An 18,099-nucleotide genomic window follows, 5' to 3' on the forward strand; every position below is an offset into this window, starting at 1 on the left:
GGGAGTAGGACAGGCTCTGCGGGGGCGTGCAGTTGGGCAGTTCAGAGACAGGCTCGGGTCGGGTTGCAGTGAGTTAGGGACCAGGTCGGGGGTGCAGTGGGAGTAGGACAGGTCTGCGGGGGTGCAAGTGGCAGTAGTAGGACAGGTCGGAGTAGATAAGAGCTCAGCCTCTGATCCCTGAACAGGTGTCTGATCATCCACTCTGTTAACAGGATAACTAGGACATATCCCTGTGTTTGTTTGTTTGTTTATCCAAGCTTTAATGGCTGTTTCACTCACTCATATACACACACACACACTCACAGCTGCTCTTGGGATGTCTGAAAGGATGAATCGCCATTGTCAACAAAGACAGGCCTCGTAAGTCACAATAACAATGTTTCCAAAGCAGCTATTAATGTGGTCATTACTATCCCATGTAGTTCCTCCAGAAATACTTATATTTCTCTCTCTGACCTCTGTTTATGATCCCTGCGGTCACTATGGTAACCACAGGAAGGAAGAATGTCTGAGACTGCGTCAGATATGTCCCCATGCAGCTCCGAAAAAGGCCAGAGAAAGAGGCCTAGACGGATATTCCACCCATAGCCCTCTGCACCAAAGAGAACACAGAGGGGTTGTGGGAACAGCAGACAGAGGGGAAGGGGTCAGACACTGAGAGCAAGGGACATTCAGAGGGAGAGAGGAGTCGAGAGAGAGATACGTGAGGGAGAGTCGGAGAGAGATGGTGAGGGAGAGTGCAGATGAGAGATACGGTGGAGGGAGAGTCGGAGAGAGATCACGGTTGAGGGAGAGTCGGAGAGAGATACGGGTGAGGGAGAGTCGGAGAGAGATACGGTGAGGGAGATTCGCGGGAGTCGAGAGAGATACGGTGGAGAGCGAGGAGTCGGTGAGGACGAGTGAATACGGTGAGGGAGAGTCGGAGAGAGATACGGGTGAGGGAGAGTCGGAGAGAGATACGGTTGAGGGAGAGTCGAGAGAGATACGGGTGAGGGAGAGTCGGAGAGAGATACGCGTGAGGGAGAGTCGGAGAGGATACGGTGAGGGAGAGTGGACGAGAGATACGGTGAGTGGAGCGGAGTCGGAGAGAGATACGAGGTTCCGGAGGGAGAAGTCGCGAGAAGAATACGGTGAGCGAGAAGAGTCGGAGAAGAGATACGTGAGGGAGAGTCGGAGGAGAGATACGGTGGAGGTGGTGAGGAGTCGGAGAGAGATACGGTGAGGGAGAGCTCGGAGAGAGATACGGTGAGGGAGAGTCGGAGAGAGATACGGTGAGGGAGAGTCGGATGAGAGATACGAGTGAAATACGGGAGAGTCGGAGAGAGATACGGTGAGGGATGAGTCCGGAGAGACGATACGGTGAGGAGACGGAGTCGCCGTAGAGGAGATAGGGCGAGAGAAGATAAGGTAGGGAGAGTCGGAGAGAGATACGGTGGAGAGAGGAGAGACGGTATCGAGAGAGGATGACGGTGAGGAGAGCAGCGAGACTGCGAGAGATAAGAGATCGGTCGAGGACGAGAGTCGGATGAGAGATACGGTGTGAGGAGCGAGTGAGTCGAGAGAGAGATACGTGAGGGAGAGTCGGAGAGAGATACGGTGAGGGGAGTCGGAGAGAGATACGGTGAGGGAGAGTCGGAGAGGGAGCATACGACGTGAGGAGAGTCGCGAGAGGAGATACGGTGAGGGAGAGTCGGAGTCGACGGTGAGAGGAGATACGGTTGGTGAGAGCGACCAGAGAGTCGGATGAGAGATACGGTGAAAGGAGAGATCGGGAGAAGTCGGAGGTAGAGTCGAGAACGGGAGAGAGCACGAGAGAGCAGGTAGAGTCGGGAGCTGGCAGAGTCGGCTGAGGGAGAGTCGGTGAGGGAGAGCGGTGAGGAGAGGTCAGGTGAGAGATACGGTGAGGGAGAGTCGGAGAGAGAGTACGGTGAGGGAGAGGTCGGAGAGAGATAGCGTGAGGCGAGAGTCGGCAGAGGAGGAATACGTGCCTGGAGGGAGTCGAAAGAGTCGGAGAGAGATACGGTCGGGGAGAGTCGCGGAGAGATCGGTGAGGAGAGTCGGAGAGGATGATACGGTGAGTGATGTGGAGTACGGTGCACGGTAGAGCCATCGGGCAGAGAGATACGGTGGAGGGACGGAGTCGGAGAGAGATTACGGTGAGGAGAGTCGGAGGGAGAGTCGGTAGGGAGAGTCGAGGAGAGAGAGACGGTCGAGTGCAGAGAGAGTCCGGTGAGGAGAGACGGTTGAGGTCAGCAGACGTGCAGGAGGAGACGGTTGAGGGAGAGTCGGAGAGAGATGCGGTGAGGGAGAGTCGGAGAGAGATGCGGTGAGGGAGAGTCGGAGAGAGATGCGGTGAGGGAGAGTCGGAGAGAGATGCGGTGAGGGAGAGTCGGAGAGAGATGCGGTGAGGGAGAGTCGGAGAGAGATGCGGTGAGGGAGAGTCGGAGAGAGATGCGGTGAGGGAGAGTCGGAGAGAGATGCGGTGAGGGAGAGTCGGAGAAAGTGAAGCGAGTTGAAATGTTTGGCAGAGAAGGTTTCAGAATGATAAGGCACAAGCTCAGGCACTGTCTACGGCCCTTGACCTCGTATACAAACGCCAAGCCCCCTGATAAACAGCCAGGCCACAACATGGCTGAAACAAGGCTAGTGGATGGAAACATGGCGAGGCAATATAACAGGCCAAAAAAAACTCATTAGCTTACACTGCTATCTTTCTCTTTTGGTTTTGGCTCGGCTTGGCTTGAATCTCTCTCTCTCTCTCTCTCTGGCCATGATTCAGGAAAGGAGTAGAGAAACGAGCCAATCTTTTTGCCGGGAAACGTTGCATATTTGTCCGTAAAAGGGTGTGCAGTGACGTTATCGCCTGGCTGAAATGGATAGGGGAGGATTGAGTTTCTCTTGCTCAGCTGTATTCCACAGCACAGCGGAGGGGAAGTGTGTTTGGCTAATGGTGTAGTTTCTCCCCCTCATCTCTGGCTATTTATCTCCTGCTTTATCTGGGTTTCAGCAAGGAACGAAGGACAGCCAGGTCACCGCTACTGTAGCCTCGGTCTTCTCCCCCAAGTGTGTGTGTGTGCCCGCCTGCACTGTAGTCACACAAAAAGTTTGATGCTGTGTGGCGAGGCAGAGCTGTGAACATCACTTGGCTTACAATTTCTTACAGTTTACACCATACATAACTCTAACTTCAGTATAGCCAGCTCACTGTAGTCCTCTCTCCCCTCCCTCTTCCTCCCAGGCGGCGGCTGACTTTGCCAAGGCCCATCTGTCGGAGGCGCTGCGTCAGCAGCTCCTGAGCTACGACCGAGAGAAGGAGAAGGAGAAAGAGAAGGATGAAAAGGAGCGCAGCGACGGTCTGTCCTATTCCTCCATTCTGGAGCAGCAGATCCTGGCTCTGGACAGGGACATGTTGGACAAGCTGTCAGCCGTCTACAACGAAGCAGGTCAGAGGGCAGGGCAGCCAGGGGTTAAAGGTCACAGCCACACCTCTGTGGGCAGACAGCTGCCCCTAGCCACTAATCAAGCAACAGTTTATACCTTAATCCTGAACTCAACCCATTCAAGGGAATTCTTTTAATTATTTCACACAAACTTCGCACAGAAATAGAATGAATAGGCTAGAATATGTAGCGCTGACTTAACTTTTAGTTGGATGCGTCAGTCTTGAGATCCGTGTTCTACAGTGACCGCAATTCTTTGTTTTGGATTGATTGCACTCATTTCTGCATGCTTAAATAGTGTTGTCTAACGTGTAGGCTGTGAAAAATGCACAAATTATGGCTATGGTATGTTTGGGGACAGGGCAGAGTTTGTTGAAGTCGCTGTGGTGTTTGTGACAGTGAGAGCTAGCGGAAAGGAAGTCTGTATAAATAGCTGTGGTGTTTGTGACAGTGAGAGCTAGCGGAAAGGAAGTCTGTATAAATAGCTGTGGTTCAAGGGTGCTCGTTTGTGTGTACATTTCCGTGTGTGTGTGCGTGCACGTAAGTGTATGCATTGTTGTTTTTGTAGGAGCACCACATTTCGGCTTGCATAGTATTTCTGAGTTGTTCGCGGTCGTTTACAGTGGGCTCCGGCCGTGCTGCTTATTCAGCTATTAAAATACAGCTTTATCTTCATCAGACATGTAGCAATTATCTCTTCTGATTCCAAAGAGAAAAGAGGGAGCGAGAGAGTGCCCACGCTGCCTCTCCTCAGGGGGCTTGACAGATACAGGGCCTTCATAAAGTATTCATATACCCTTGACTTATTCTACATTTTGTTACAGCCTGAATTCAAAATGGATTAAATTGATGATTTTTTTTCACYCATCTACATACAATACCCCATAATGACAAAGTGAAAACATGTTKTTKTTTTTTTTATTGCAAAAAATAGAAATGAAATGGGAAAAATATCTCATTTACATAACTATTCACAACCCTGACTCAATACATTGTAGTAGCACATTGAGTCTTTCCARGTAAGTCTCTAAGAGCTTTCTACACCTGGATTGGRAAATATTTGCCCATTTTATTCTTTAAAAATCCTTCAAGCTGTGTCATTGGTTGTTGATCATTGCTAGACAACTATTTTCAGGTCTTGCTCTAGATTTTCAAGCAGATTTAAGTCAACTGTAACTCGGCCACTYGGGAACATTCACTGTCTTCTTGGTAAGCAACTCCAGTGTAGATATGGCCTTGTGTTTTAGGTTATTGTCCTGCTGAAAGGTGAATTCATCTCCCAGTGTCTGGTGAAAGCAGACAACCAGGTTTTCCTCTAAGATTTTGCTTGTGCTAAGCTCTATTCTGTTTATTTTATATCCTGAAAAACTCCCCAGTCCTTAACGATTACAAGCATACCCATAACATGATGCAGCCACCACTATGCTTGAAAATATGGAGAGTGGTACTCAGCAATGTGTTGTATTGGATTTGCCCCAAATAACTGTTTTTCTTGAATACAATGTAAATTGCTTTACCACATTTTTTGCAGTTTTACTTTAGTGCCTTGGGCCTGGGTGTATTGATACAACATCCAAAGTGCAATTAATAACTTCACCATGCTCAAAGGGATATTCAATATCTTGTTTTGTTATAAAAAAAATTTTTTACACCCATCTACCAATATGTGCCCTTTGTTAAGAATTGTAAAGGCTCCCTGGTCTTTGTGGTTGAATCTGTTTAAAATTCACTGCTTGACTGAGGGACCTTATCTGTATGTGTGGGGTACAGCGATGAAGTAGTTGTTCAAAAAGTCCATGCAACTTATTAAACAAATTTGTATTCCTGAACTTATTTAGGCTTACCATAAAGGGGTCGAATACTTATTGATTTGAGACATTTTAGCTTTTCCTTTTTTTATAATTTGTAAAAATGTCTAAAAACATAATCCACATTGACCATTGTGGTGTGGTTGTGTGTGTGTGTGTGTGTGTGTGTGTGTGTGTGTGTGTGTGTGTGTGTGTGTGTGTGTGTGTGTGTAGGCCAGGGACAAAAGAAATCGCAAATGTATCCATTTAAATTCAGGCTGAAACGCAACAAAATGTGGAAAAGTCAAGTGGTGTGAATATCTCTGAAGGCACTGTATATAGGGTGAGAGGGTATAGAGTTACATAATAAAGGGAAAGAGGACAAAAATAACAAAAGGCTGGACAGAGCGACAAAGGGCCAGTGTGTGGAAAGGAGAGAAAGATGTGAGGGTGGGGGAGATGGGAAGAAAAGGGTGTAAGCCAAGGGCCAAAAATAGGGTTGAGACAGTGATATGATAAAGAGATGACAGAAGGTGATACTGAAAGGGGAAGGGTGTAGTCCTGAACTCCTAGAGAGGGAAGGGGCGAGAGATGGAGCTCCATCCATCTTCACCTCCACCCACACTCATCTAGCACCTACAGGACCAAAGAGCAGTGGGAGGGAAAGCCTTGAGGGAAAGCCTTGAGGGAGAGAGCGTGGGGGAGAGAGCGAGGTGGAGAGAGCGTGGGGGAGAGAAGTTGTCACCACAGATGCACTGATGGTTTATTCAGAATGTAGGGAAGAGAAAAGAGAGCTAAAATATTCATGATAAGCTGGCGGTAAAGACTTGCTTCACACACGGCGATTTCAGGAATGCAGCACACGGAATGTCTCTGCGCTCCACGCATTCCTGATCCTGACATTCTAACTTAATGTTCAGGGTGGGAGGTGGAGAAAGAGGTAGAGTCCGAGAGAGAGGAAGAGAACAAACTAGTAAGATTGAGAGGGAGGGTGTCTACGGAATATTTACATAACAAAAATATAAACGCGACATGCAACAATTTCAAAGATTTTTACATGACTTGGAATACAGATATGCATCTGTTGGTCACAGATACCTTAAAACAAATGGGCCACACATTGGGCCTCAGGATATCAACCCAGTATTTCTGTGCATTCAAATTGACATTTGCTAAAATGCGATTGCGTTCATTGTCCGTAGCTTATGCCTGCCCATACCATAACCACACCGCCACCATGGGTTTATCACAATGTTGACAAACCACTCGCCCACACGATGACATACACATGGTCCTCGGTTGTGAGGCCGGTTGGACGTACTGCCATATTCTCTAAAACGACGTAGCTTATGGTAGAGAAATGAACATTCAATTCTCTGGTAACAGATCATGCTGTTTAATTAGCTTCTTGATATGCCACACCTGTAAGGTGGATGGATTATCTTGGCAAAGGAGAAATGCTCACTAACAGGGATGTAAACAAATTTGTGCACAACATTTGAGAAAAGCTTTTTGTGTGTATGGAACATTTCTGTATTCTTTTATTTCAGCTCATGAAACATGGGAAGAACACTTTACATGTTGCGTTTATATTTTGGTTCAGTGTAATTCCTTGCATGTTAACTTATTTTGAGGTGGAGAGTGAGGGAGGGAGAGAGCGATGGAGTGTTCCTTGTGGAGTGTACAGAACACTATAGTAGTTTATCCACAGCACAGAACCTCACATGACTCCGATGAGTGTGTATTTGAATGAGTGGCTGGTATAAAAGGGCCATTCAAGCTGTCAGTCACATTCTAGCGGAGGTCATGTGACACCCTGATTGGAAAAGTAGAATGGACCGGTGTTGAACCCGAGACCATAAGTTAACTCCCAGTCTGGGGGTGGCAGTTGACTTTTTTTTAAGGTACTCCCAGGCAAGGTTACTCCTCCTGTGACGTGCCCACTTAGCGAAGGCACTACCGCTGTTACACTAATTTACATTTTAGTAATGTATCAAACGCTCTTATCCAGAGCAACTTACAGTAGTGAGTGCATACATTTTCATACTGGTCCCCCATGGGAAACGAACCCACAACCTTGGCATTGCAAGCGCCATGCTCTACCAACTGAGCTACACGGGACCACTCGCCTTTCTTTGACCTCCTACTCTCCGGAGAAACCCCAGCTGCTGATATAAATCTATTGTGTGATCTGCTTCAACCTCCAAGTCTAGTGGAAAAGACTAAACTAGCCCGTCCACTGATCCAGTCCCATCTGCCTTCTTCTCTCACATCCCTCCCTCTTTCCCACCCCTCCGTCCCTCCAAAGCAGCATGACCTGTTGATTCCCAGACAGGTTACAACTGTCCCCTCCTAGGCCCATTCTTCTCCAAGGCCCGTTCATTTATCCTCCCATATTTCACTCCCCCCTTTGTTTGGATGACAGTAAGGATTAAGATTGAGCCCAAAGATAATCTTACCGTAAAGTTACACTACATTTTTTTTTTTTTAACTGCTTTCGTGTTTCAAAGCATTAGTCAGACGTATTGAATTGGCTCTGAGTTTTCTGCTCAACTACCTCCCTGAGTCTTGGGGGTGAGTTGGACTGGTAATTGTTTTTGATTGTTGTCCTTGTATCTGATTTAGCGGGTACATCATTTGGGGACTGGAGCTCTGAGCTTTTGTTATAATCAGGATGAGCAGAGAGTCCCCAGGACAACCTCATATCAGATTTATCCCTCTCTCCTCTCATCCCTTCATCCATCCATTGTTTTATCTGGGAAGAATAGAAGGGACAAGAAGTGAGTGAGAGGCCTCTGATGAAATGGCCAAGAGATAAGTTTGTTTGAATAGTCTTGTAATACAGTGTGTCACGTCCTGACCATAGAGAGCCCTTATTTTCTATGGTAGAGTAGGTCAGGGCGTGACTGGGGGGGTTTTCTAGTTATTATTTTCTATGGTAGAGTAGGTCAGGGCGTGACTGGGGGGGTTTTCTAGTTATTATTTTCTATGTGGGGTTCTAGTTTAGTTTTTCTATGTTGGTGTGTGTGATATGATTCCCAGTTAGAGGCAGCTGGCTATTGATGTCTCTAATTGGGGATCATATTTAAGTAGCATTTTTTTCCACCTGTGTTTTATGGGATATTGTTTTGGGTTGGTGCACGTAGCACCTCTGTAGTCACGGTTCGTTGTTAGTTTATTGTTTTGTTTTGCTAAGTTTCACTTTCTAATAAATTATGTGGAACTCAAACATCGCTGCGCCTTGGTCCGATAATTATTCCAGCGAACGTGACACATGAGTTATTATTGAACCTTTCTTTGGCCTGGTATGTCCTAGAGGACAACTACTCTTTTATAGTTGGGACCTGGGTTTAGTAGGGAAAAGCTGATATCTAGACCAGATGGAGCTCAAATCAAATGTTATTGGTCACATACACACGGTTAGCAGATGTTTAATGTGAGTGTAGTGAAATGCTTGTGCTTCTAGTTCCGGACCGTGGCAGTAAATATCTAACAAGTAATCTAACAATTTCACAACAACTACCTTATACACACAAGTGTAAAGGAATGAATAAGAAATGTACATACAAATATATGGATGAGCGATGGCCAAACGGCATAGGCAGATGTAGTAGATGGTATAGAGTACAGTATATACATACAGTGGGAGAAACAAGTATTTTGATACACTGCCGATTTTGCAGTTTTCCACTTACAAAGCATGTAAGAGGTCTGTAATTTTTATCATAGGTACACTTCAACTGTGAGAGACGGAATCTAAAACAAAAATCCAGAAAATCACATTGTATGATTTTTAAGTAATTAATTTGCATTTATTTGCATGACATAAGTATTTGATCACCTACCAACCAGTAAGAATTCCGGCTCTCACAGAACCTGTTAGTTTTTCTTTGAGAAGCCCTCGTGTTCTCCACTCATTACCTGTATTAACTGCACCTGTTTGAACTCGTTACCTGTATAAAAGACACCTGTCCACACACTCAATCAAACAGACTCCAACCTCTCCACAATGGCCAAGACGGAGAGCGTGTGTAAGGACATCAGGGTTAAAATTGTAGACCTGCACAAGGCTGGATGGGAACAGGACAATAGGCAAGCAGCTTGGTGAGAAGGCAAACAACTGTTGGCGCAATTATTAGAAAATGGAAGAAGTTCAAGATGACAGTCTATCACCGTCGGTCTGCGGGCTCCATGCAAGATCCACCTCGTGGGGCATCAATGATCATGATGAAGGTGAGGGATCAGCCCAGAACTACACGGGCAGGACCTGGTCAATGACCTGAAGAGACTGGGACCACAGTCTCAAGAAAAACATTAGTAACACACTACGCCGTCATGGATTAAAATCCTGCAGCGCACGCAAGGTACCCCTGCTCAGCCAGCGCATGTCCAGGCCCGTCTGAAGTTTGCCAATGACCATCTGGATGATCCAGAGGAGGAATGGGAGAAGGTCATGTGGTCTGATGAGACAAAAATAGAGCTTTTTGTCTAAACTCCACTCGCCGTGTTTGGAGGAAGAAGAAGGATGAGTACAACCCAAGAGCACCATCCCAACCGTGAAGCATGGAGGTGAAACATCATTCTTTGGGGATGCTTTTCTGCAAAGGGGACAGGACGACTGCACCGTATTGAAGGGAGGATGGATGGGGCCATGTATCGTGAGATCTTGGCCAACAACCTCCTTCCCTCAGTAAGAGCATTGAAGATGGGTCGTGGCTGGGTCTTCCAGCATGACAACAACCCGAAACACACAGCCAGGGCAACTAAGGAGTGGCTCCGTAAGAAGCATCTCAAGGTCCTGGAGTGGCCTAGCCAGTCTCCAGACCTGAACCCAATAGAACATCTTTGGAGGGAGCTGAAAGTCCGTATTGCCCAGCGACAGCCCCGAAACCTGAAGGATCTGGAGAAGGTCTGTATGGAGGAGTGGGCCAAAATCCCTGCTGCAGTGGGTGCAACCTGGTCAAGAACTACAGGAAACGTATGATCTCTGTAATTGCAAACAAAGGTTTCTGTACCAAATATTAAGATCGCGTTTTCTGATGTATCAAATACTTATGTCATGCAATAAAATGCAAATTAATACTTAAAAATTATACAATGTGATTTTCTGGATTTTTGTTTTAGATTCCGTCTCTCACAGTTGAAGTGTACCTATGATAAAAATTACAGACCTCTACATGCGTTGTAAGTAGGAAACCTGCAAAATCGGCAGTGTATCAAATACTTGTTCTCCCCACTGTATGAGATGAGTAATGTAGGATATGTAAACATTATATAAAGTGGCATTGTTTAAAGTGACTAGTGATACATTTATTACATCCAATTTTTTATTTAAGTGGCAGAGATTTGAGTCAGTATTTTGGCAGCAGCCACTCAATGTTAGTGAGGGCTGTTTACAGTCTCATGGCCTTGAGAAAGAAGCTGTTTTTCAGTCTCTCGGCCCCCGCTTTAAAGCACCTGTACTGACCTCGCCTTCTGGATGATAGTGGGGTGAACAGGCAGTGGCTCGGGTGGTTGTTTTCCTTGATGATCTTTTTGGCCTTCCTGTGACATCGGTGGTGTAGGTGTCTTGGAGGGCAGGTAGTTTGCCCCCGTGATGCGTTGTGCAGACCTCACTACCGATGGAGAGCCTTGCGGTTGTGGCGGAGCAGTTGCCGTACCAGGTGGTGATGCAGCCCGACAGGATGCTCTCGATTGTGCATAAGTAAAAGTTTGTGTGTTTTTGGTGACAAGCCAAATTTCTTCAGCCTCCTGAGGTTGAAGAGGCACTGTTGCGCCTTCTTCACCACGCTGTCTGTGTGGGTGGACCAGTTCAGTTTGTCCGTGATGTGTACGCCGAGGAACTTTCCACCTTCTCCACTATCGTTCCGTCGATGTGGATAGGGGGTGCTCCCTCTGCTGTTCCTGAAGTCCACGATCATCTCCTTTGTTTTGTTGAGTGTGAGATGTGTTCCTGACAACACACGCCGAGGGCCCTCACCTCCTCCCTGTAGGCGCATGTCGTCGTTGTTGGTAATCAAGCCTACCCTAGTGTCGTCTGCAAACTTGATTGAGTTGGAGGCGTGCATGGCCACTCAGTCATGGGTGAACAGAGACTACAGAAGAGGGCTGAGAACGCACCCTTGTGGGCCCCAGTGTTGAGGATCAGCGGGGTGGAGATTTTGTTTCCTACCCTCACCACCTGGGGCGGCCCGTCAGTCCTGGACCCAGTTGCACAGGGCGGGGTCGAGACCCAGGGTCTCGAGCTTAATGACGAGTTTGGAGGGCACTATGGTATTAAATGCTGAGCTGTAGTCGATGAACAGCATTCTTACATAGGTATTCCTCTTGTCCAGATGGGTTAGGGCAGTGGCAGTGTGATTGCGATTGCGTCGCCTGTGGACCTATTGGAGCGGTAAGCAAATTGGAGTGGGTCTAGGGTGTCAGGTAGGGTGGAGGTGATATGATCCTTGACTTCAAGAGGGCACCATTGTTCCTGTTCCCAAGAAAGCTAAGGTAACTGAGCTAAACGACTATCGCCCCCTAGCACTCACTTTCATCATCATGAAGTGCTTGGCTCTCAAAGCACTTCATGATGACGGAAGTGAGTGCAACGGGGCGACCCTGCCACATTCCTCTCGTGTCTGAGCCGTTGAATTGCGACTCTACTTTGTCTCTATACTGACGCTCAGCTTGTTTGATTGCTTGCGGAGGGAATAACTACACTGTTTGTATTCGGTCATGTTGCCTTGCCCTGATTAAAAGCAGTGGTTCGCACTTTCAGTTTTGCGCGAATGCTGCCATCAATCCACAGTTTCTGGTTGGAAGGTTTTAATAGTCGCTGTTGGTACAACATCACCGATGCACTTGCTAGTAAACTCTCTCACTGAATCAACGTGTACATCAATGTTGTTGTTTGACGCAATCTGAACATATCCCAGTCCACGTGATCGAAGCAATCTTGAAGCGTGGAATCAGATTGGTCGGACCAGCGTTGAACAGATCTGAGCACGGGCGTTTCCTGTTTTTAGTTTCTGTCTATAGGCTGGAAGCAACAACATTGAGCGTCAGGTCAGATTTGCCGAAAGGAGGGTGAGGGATGGCTTTGTATGCGTCGCGGAAGTTAGAGTAACAATGATCCAGAATTTTCCCAGCCCAGGTCGTGCATTCGATATGCTGATAAAATTTAGGGAGCCTTGTTTTCAGATTAGCCTTGTTAAAATCCCCAGCTACAATAAATGCAGCCTCAGAGGATGTATGGGGAAGCCATTTCTTTTGGACTGGGTAGTAGATTATTTTTTATATTTTTTTTTAAAGTGGGTAGACAATGTCATGGACATAGTCATGCGCACACACTAAAGTAGGCTAATTGGAGAAGTTGACGTGCCCAGACCATGACTAATGCTCAGCAAAAAGAGATCGGAACATGGTCGAGCTTAACTAATTGAAGAAGAGAGCTAGCCTAGGTTTGTTAGGTTACTTGAAGACGTGAACTAGCGCAGATATGCTAGGCTAATTGGAGAAGTCAACCTGTGTAGGTATCCTTGGCTAATTGAAGTGAACTAGTGAAGGTATGCTAGGCTAATTTGGAGAAGTCAGTCTGTGTAGATATGCTAGGTTTTAATTGGAGTTGTGGATGTGCACAGGGTAAAGTTTAGCTAATCAGATAGTGCTATGTGTGTGCTAGGATGATGGTTTCAATGGAGAAGGGTAGGTGTGTGTCTGTGCGGCTCGTGAAGCTAATTGGGGAAGGGTGCGCTTGCAGGGCAGTGCAGCCCATTTTCTCCATCACCACGGGAACCCGATAAAAATAATTAGCTGGACGGCATGGGACAGAGGTGCCAGCTGTAGACCGGAGCAGGAGAGGATTAGACACACACAGAGATGGAAAGATAGAATAGATAACTTTGTCTCCCACCTTCCCTTGTTTCTTCTCTCTGTGTGTGTCGGTTTTCTCCATTTGTTTTGTCATTTCTCCCTGACTCAAAGCTATACATGGAAATAATAAAATCACTGTCCTGCTGAGAAGTAATCTAATTTTCCTCTCTCTCTCCTTCCCCTATTATTCACCATCTCTCTCTCTGCATCGCTCACCCCATTTTTCTCTCTTCCCACATTATTTCTTGGTCAGCTTCAGGCGGCTCTGTGCATCTTTGCCTCTAAATGATTGAAGTGAATGAAAAAACATCACCAGGGAGCTGGACCTGTTTAATTTCCTCACTCAGCCCTGAAACCGCAGTGTATCACAATCATAAGTGTGGACATGCAAGGTTGAAACTAAAGGCAGGTTCAGTTCATTCAATGAAATGGACCTCCCCTCACTCACTCTCTCTGCCATTCCCAAAGCCTCTCTCCTCCTTGGGGTGGTCCAGTCAGACATCCCCATCCCCCCTCTGTCCTGTTCTGAGTTGTGTGGTGTGCAAACAGACAGATGGTCAAACAGACTGGTCTGTTCTCACTGCAGGGCCTTGGATCTCAGACAATGGGCTTCAGTCTCAGCCCAGAGACTGGGAAACCAAACAAAGAAGGGAAAGGGAGAATAAAACAACCCGAGGAGGACAAGTAGAAGAGGACAAGCAGACACTATATAGATCACGTGTCAAACTCATTCCACGGATGGCCGAGTGTCTGTGGGTTTTCGCACCTCCCTTATACTTTGTTTGTTGAACTAAGGTCACTGATTAGAGGAACTTCCCTCACCTGGTTGGAATGAGGTTGACGCCCCTCTATAGTGTGTCTTTACATTTACATTACATTTAAGTCATTTAGCAGACGCTCTTATCCAGAGCGACTTACAAATTGGAAAGTTCATACATATTCATCCTGGTCCCCCCGTGGGGAATGAACCCACAACCCTGGCGTTGCAAGCGCCATGCTCTACCAACAGAGCCACACGGGACCAGGATGCAGTGGCAGTCTTTGACAATAGGATGTTCAAGTTTTATTCTAGACTAACATGGATCTATTTTCTCTTTCTCTCCTCCCTCTTTCCTATCCTCCTTCTCTTCTATCCTGCCTCTCTCAGGTACCACATGTCTGGTGGCCCTGCTGTCTGATAAAGAGTTGACGGTGGCGAACGTTGGCGACTCGCGCGGAGTCCTCTGTGACAAAGACGGCAACGCCATCGCCCTGTCACATGATCACAAGCCCTACCAGCTCAAAGAACGCAAGAGGATCAAGAAAGCTGGTAAGCAAAAGAACATGCCTTAATAACTGGTTTAGGATCAGTTCTCTCCACCACTAGCCCTGATCTTAAACATTATAGATGAAACTACAAAACTATCCCTGGTTCAGCTGTTATATTGTAGCTATACTGAGGTGTAAAAACCAAGCCTCTACCAAATGAAGATTTTTTAAAATTATAATCAGGAGCAGTATCATGACTATTTGCACGACCTTGATCTCAGATCTCAGATTTCCTTGATTTCATTATAGCTCTAACCACAGGTAGCCTAGTGGTTAGAGCGTTGGGCCAGTAATCGAAAGGTTGGTGGATCGAAACCTCGAGCTGACAAGGTAAAAATCTGTCGTTCTGCCCCTGAACAAGGCAGTTAACCCACCGTTCCTAGGCCGTCATTGTAAATAAGAATTTGTTCTTAACTGACTTGCCTAGTTAAATAAAGGTTAAATATAGTTTTTTTATATATATATAGATCAGGGGGGCCAGTGAGTGAGGAATGGAATGCACTCCTCAAGAAAGCCAAAAAAATGTCTACAGAGCCCATAGGCCTGTGATGTAATTATCATTTTTATACTATTTCATATTCTCCTTTATGTGATTTTGATGAAATTTAGCCTTCAGTCAAATGAGTAACAAATCAAGTAGGACATACTCTTATTTTTGGCTGTCCATAGCTCACCATCTACAGGTTGCTGTGGGTAGTGGAGCTGCAAATAAGTAATGACAGCAAACTACACACAAACTGGGTAAGCTAGTTGGCTAGCGGTTTCCAGTAACTGACTTAAATAACTGTGTCAGTGGTCATAAGTTCACACCAGCTGCAATGACTGTCTACATCTGCTCTGTCATTATTATGATAGTGCTATTTATATAGCTATTATGATGCAGAGTTCAAGTTCAGGGTAACCCTGTTTCCCTCCCGTTGAGTATGGCTTCCAAGTAAAGCCTTTTATCCAGTGTGTTACTCTGATTCCTCTTCATGGGTAATTATCTGGTGCTCTGGCAGTGGGAGAGAATACAAACACACAGAGACACACAGACAGGGCTGCGCAGACCTCTGTGTGTACTGTTTATTGTTCTGCTTTACCTTTGAACTTCAGTATGTGAACTGTCCAATATAAACCATTCTGTCAGTGAAAAGATGTTAAACCAAAGAAACGTTTGGTGCGCTGATACATAGATTGATTTTTTCACCCTTCACTTGAAAGGCTTGATACTGTTGTTGATAAAGATTAATGGATCTGCTCATGGGCTTAGGAACACAATGTATTTTATCTCTTCATCCCGTCTGCTGTAACTAAAAGCCATCGGTTTGTCCTCTCGGTCATCCCTCCTCCAGGTGGCTTCATCAGTTTCAACGGTTCGTGGCGTGTTCAGGGCATCCTGGCCATGTCTCGCTCGCTGGGCGACTACCCTCTGAAGAACCTGAATGTGGTCATCCCTGACCCTGACATCATGACCTTTGACCTAGATAAGCTGCAGCCAGAGTTTATGATCCTGGCATCAGACGGGCTGTGGGATGCGTTCAGCAACGAGGAGGCTATACGCTTCATCAAAGAGCGCCTCGACGAACCCCACTTTGGCGCCAAGAGCATCGTCCTGCAGTCTTTCTACCGCGGTTGCCCAGACAACATAACCGTCATGGTGGTCAAGTTTAAAGGTGCCGGTGGCAAGGCCGCAGAGCAGTAGACCTACTGATGCATCCAAACGAGATCTATATTATATATGTACTGTATGTATATGCATAGGTTTAAGAGAAAAGACAAAACAAGCCCCCAGTTTTTGGAGCGAGAACTGTTTGTATCGAAGATATTTACAGAAATTAGCCGTTCACCACCATGATGCAAACACTAAAACGTACACTTACAAATTCACTCATTCTCTCCAACAGTCACTTGTTATGTTTTTTTTCTTCAATCTCCATAACGTGTCATTTATGTTTTTAGTTTTTTTTAAGCAGTCATATTCTCCAGGCCCTACATTGAGTCACTGTTTTGCATAAGAGGTACACCGAGATATTGACATAATTTGAAGTCGAGGCAGTGATTTGTACATCTCTGAGAGAACCTTTATCAGCAGATGTCTCATCTGATTGGTGCTTACATACATCAGAGCACCTGTAACTGGGCACCTGTTTGGTTAGCCGGAGGGGCTAAATAGTTGGTATGTTTTAAAGAGAGATGAGACTAGACAAACTTAACTGTGTTCTCTTCTGTTTTGTCTGGCATGGCCTATTTTGGGGGGGACGGACACAATGTGACTGATTGGATTTAAATGGCATTAGGAGATACGTACATGCTCTGCAGTCCTAATCAATGGACTGTTGCTTGCGTGAGTGCATCATATCAAATTAGTCTTATAGAAATCACATTCAGTTTGATGCTTCACTGTCCCCCCTTGATTTCTAACATTGTTCTGTCATTCTATTCTGAACATTCCATCTTGTCTGTCGGCTCCATAGACTTTAAAACCAGTCAGCTCCCGATCTCCATGTTGATTTTTGACCTGCAGTTGAGTACCCCCCCCCCCAATTGACTGCACTGAAAATTGCAACTGTATTTTGAAGTTCTGAAATGTATTGGTACTAAATATAATATTCCTTTCCTCATTCATGCAAACTACTAATGATGTCATCTATGCCTGTCTGTCAACAACAATCTGTGTATAACCCTCTGCCCAGAATGCATTTCTATAACGCTAATCCCCAGTTAACCCTGATCTAGGAATGAGTGGCACTTTGACAATAGTTGCACAAATGTTTGCGCCATGCTGTTATTGTTATGTCAGTCTTTTTGAATTAAGTATACAAATACATTTTCACAGGCGCAATGGCATTGTACTGTTTGAATAGTCTACACGTCTTTTATTCTTATCATTGGCAGCCGATTGTCTTTCTGAAGTTGGGTTTAGTTCTATGGTCTCATGCTCCCTCTACATCAGGGTTCTCTGGGGTGGGAGAGTACACAGTAAAAAGACCATCCATGTCACTGCCTGTCATATTGTACAGTTAACTTTTTAAGTTTATTTCTGTCAACTGACGGACTCAAAACATAATATGAAGCCTTTGAATGAAATATGTACTTGTTGCCTTATTTTTTTAAATATACATTTCCTCATTTGTTGCCAAAACAAACTCCTTGGTTTCTAATGTAACGTTTGACATGCCATTCACATCGCATGTATATATCATATGTCACRTATATAATACCATCACAGATGTCTCCATGAGACAAGGAAGTGTAACATGAATGTACATGCTGTTCCCATGTTATCCTCCCCCTCCACATCTGCAATGAAGAAAGCAATGCACCAACTCTTTGGTAGATTAACAAAAGCAGTATGTACTTGATTAGTATGTTTKTATGTGCTTTTTCAGTTGTACATTCTTCCAAAATAATGTATGTTACAGAATGTTTGTGGACTTTGTATTAGTTTTTGTTGAATTTAAGAAACTGTAAAAAAGATCTGTGAATTTTAAGAAAATCAAATGGATGATAATAATAAAAGGATTAATGATCATAACATTGTCTTTTGTCTTCATTCATGGGAGAAAAAACTGATGTTGTGAAATTATTTGATTGATTTTGAGATCTGCAAATACAGTATTTCAATGACCATGCTTAATAGTGCTGGTGAGTGGCCTAAAGAAACCTGATCATGCCACCTGTTGGTTTGTCACTAGCACTTGTTTTGTATGGTATTTTTGATTTGA

The 18,099-nt window shown here is 45.5% G+C and overlaps 1 protein-coding gene across 1 annotated transcript in view; it reads left to right on the plus strand.

Moving 5' to 3' along the window:
- LOC111959718 (protein phosphatase 1L) overlaps nucleotides 1-17,909 on the plus strand; it is a 44,624-nt gene extending 26,715 nt beyond the window's left edge. The window contains exons 2-4 of the mRNA XM_023981500.2: nucleotides 3,239-3,443; nucleotides 14,232-14,393; nucleotides 15,727-17,909. Of these exons, the coding sequence (XP_023837268.1) occupies nucleotides 3,239-3,443; nucleotides 14,232-14,393; nucleotides 15,727-16,076 (717 nt within the window). The 3' untranslated portion in view covers nucleotides 16,077-17,909. The remainder of the gene's footprint in view (nucleotides 1-3,238; nucleotides 3,444-14,231; nucleotides 14,394-15,726) is intronic.
- The last annotated feature ends 190 nt before the right edge of the window (nucleotides 17,910-18,099 follow it).

The sequence above is a fragment of the Salvelinus sp. IW2-2015 genome, linkage group LG4p (genome assembly GCF_002910315.2).
Source record: "Salvelinus sp. IW2-2015 linkage group LG4p, ASM291031v2, whole genome shotgun sequence".
Taxonomy (NCBI): domain Eukaryota; kingdom Metazoa; phylum Chordata; class Actinopteri; order Salmoniformes; family Salmonidae; genus Salvelinus; species Salvelinus sp. IW2-2015.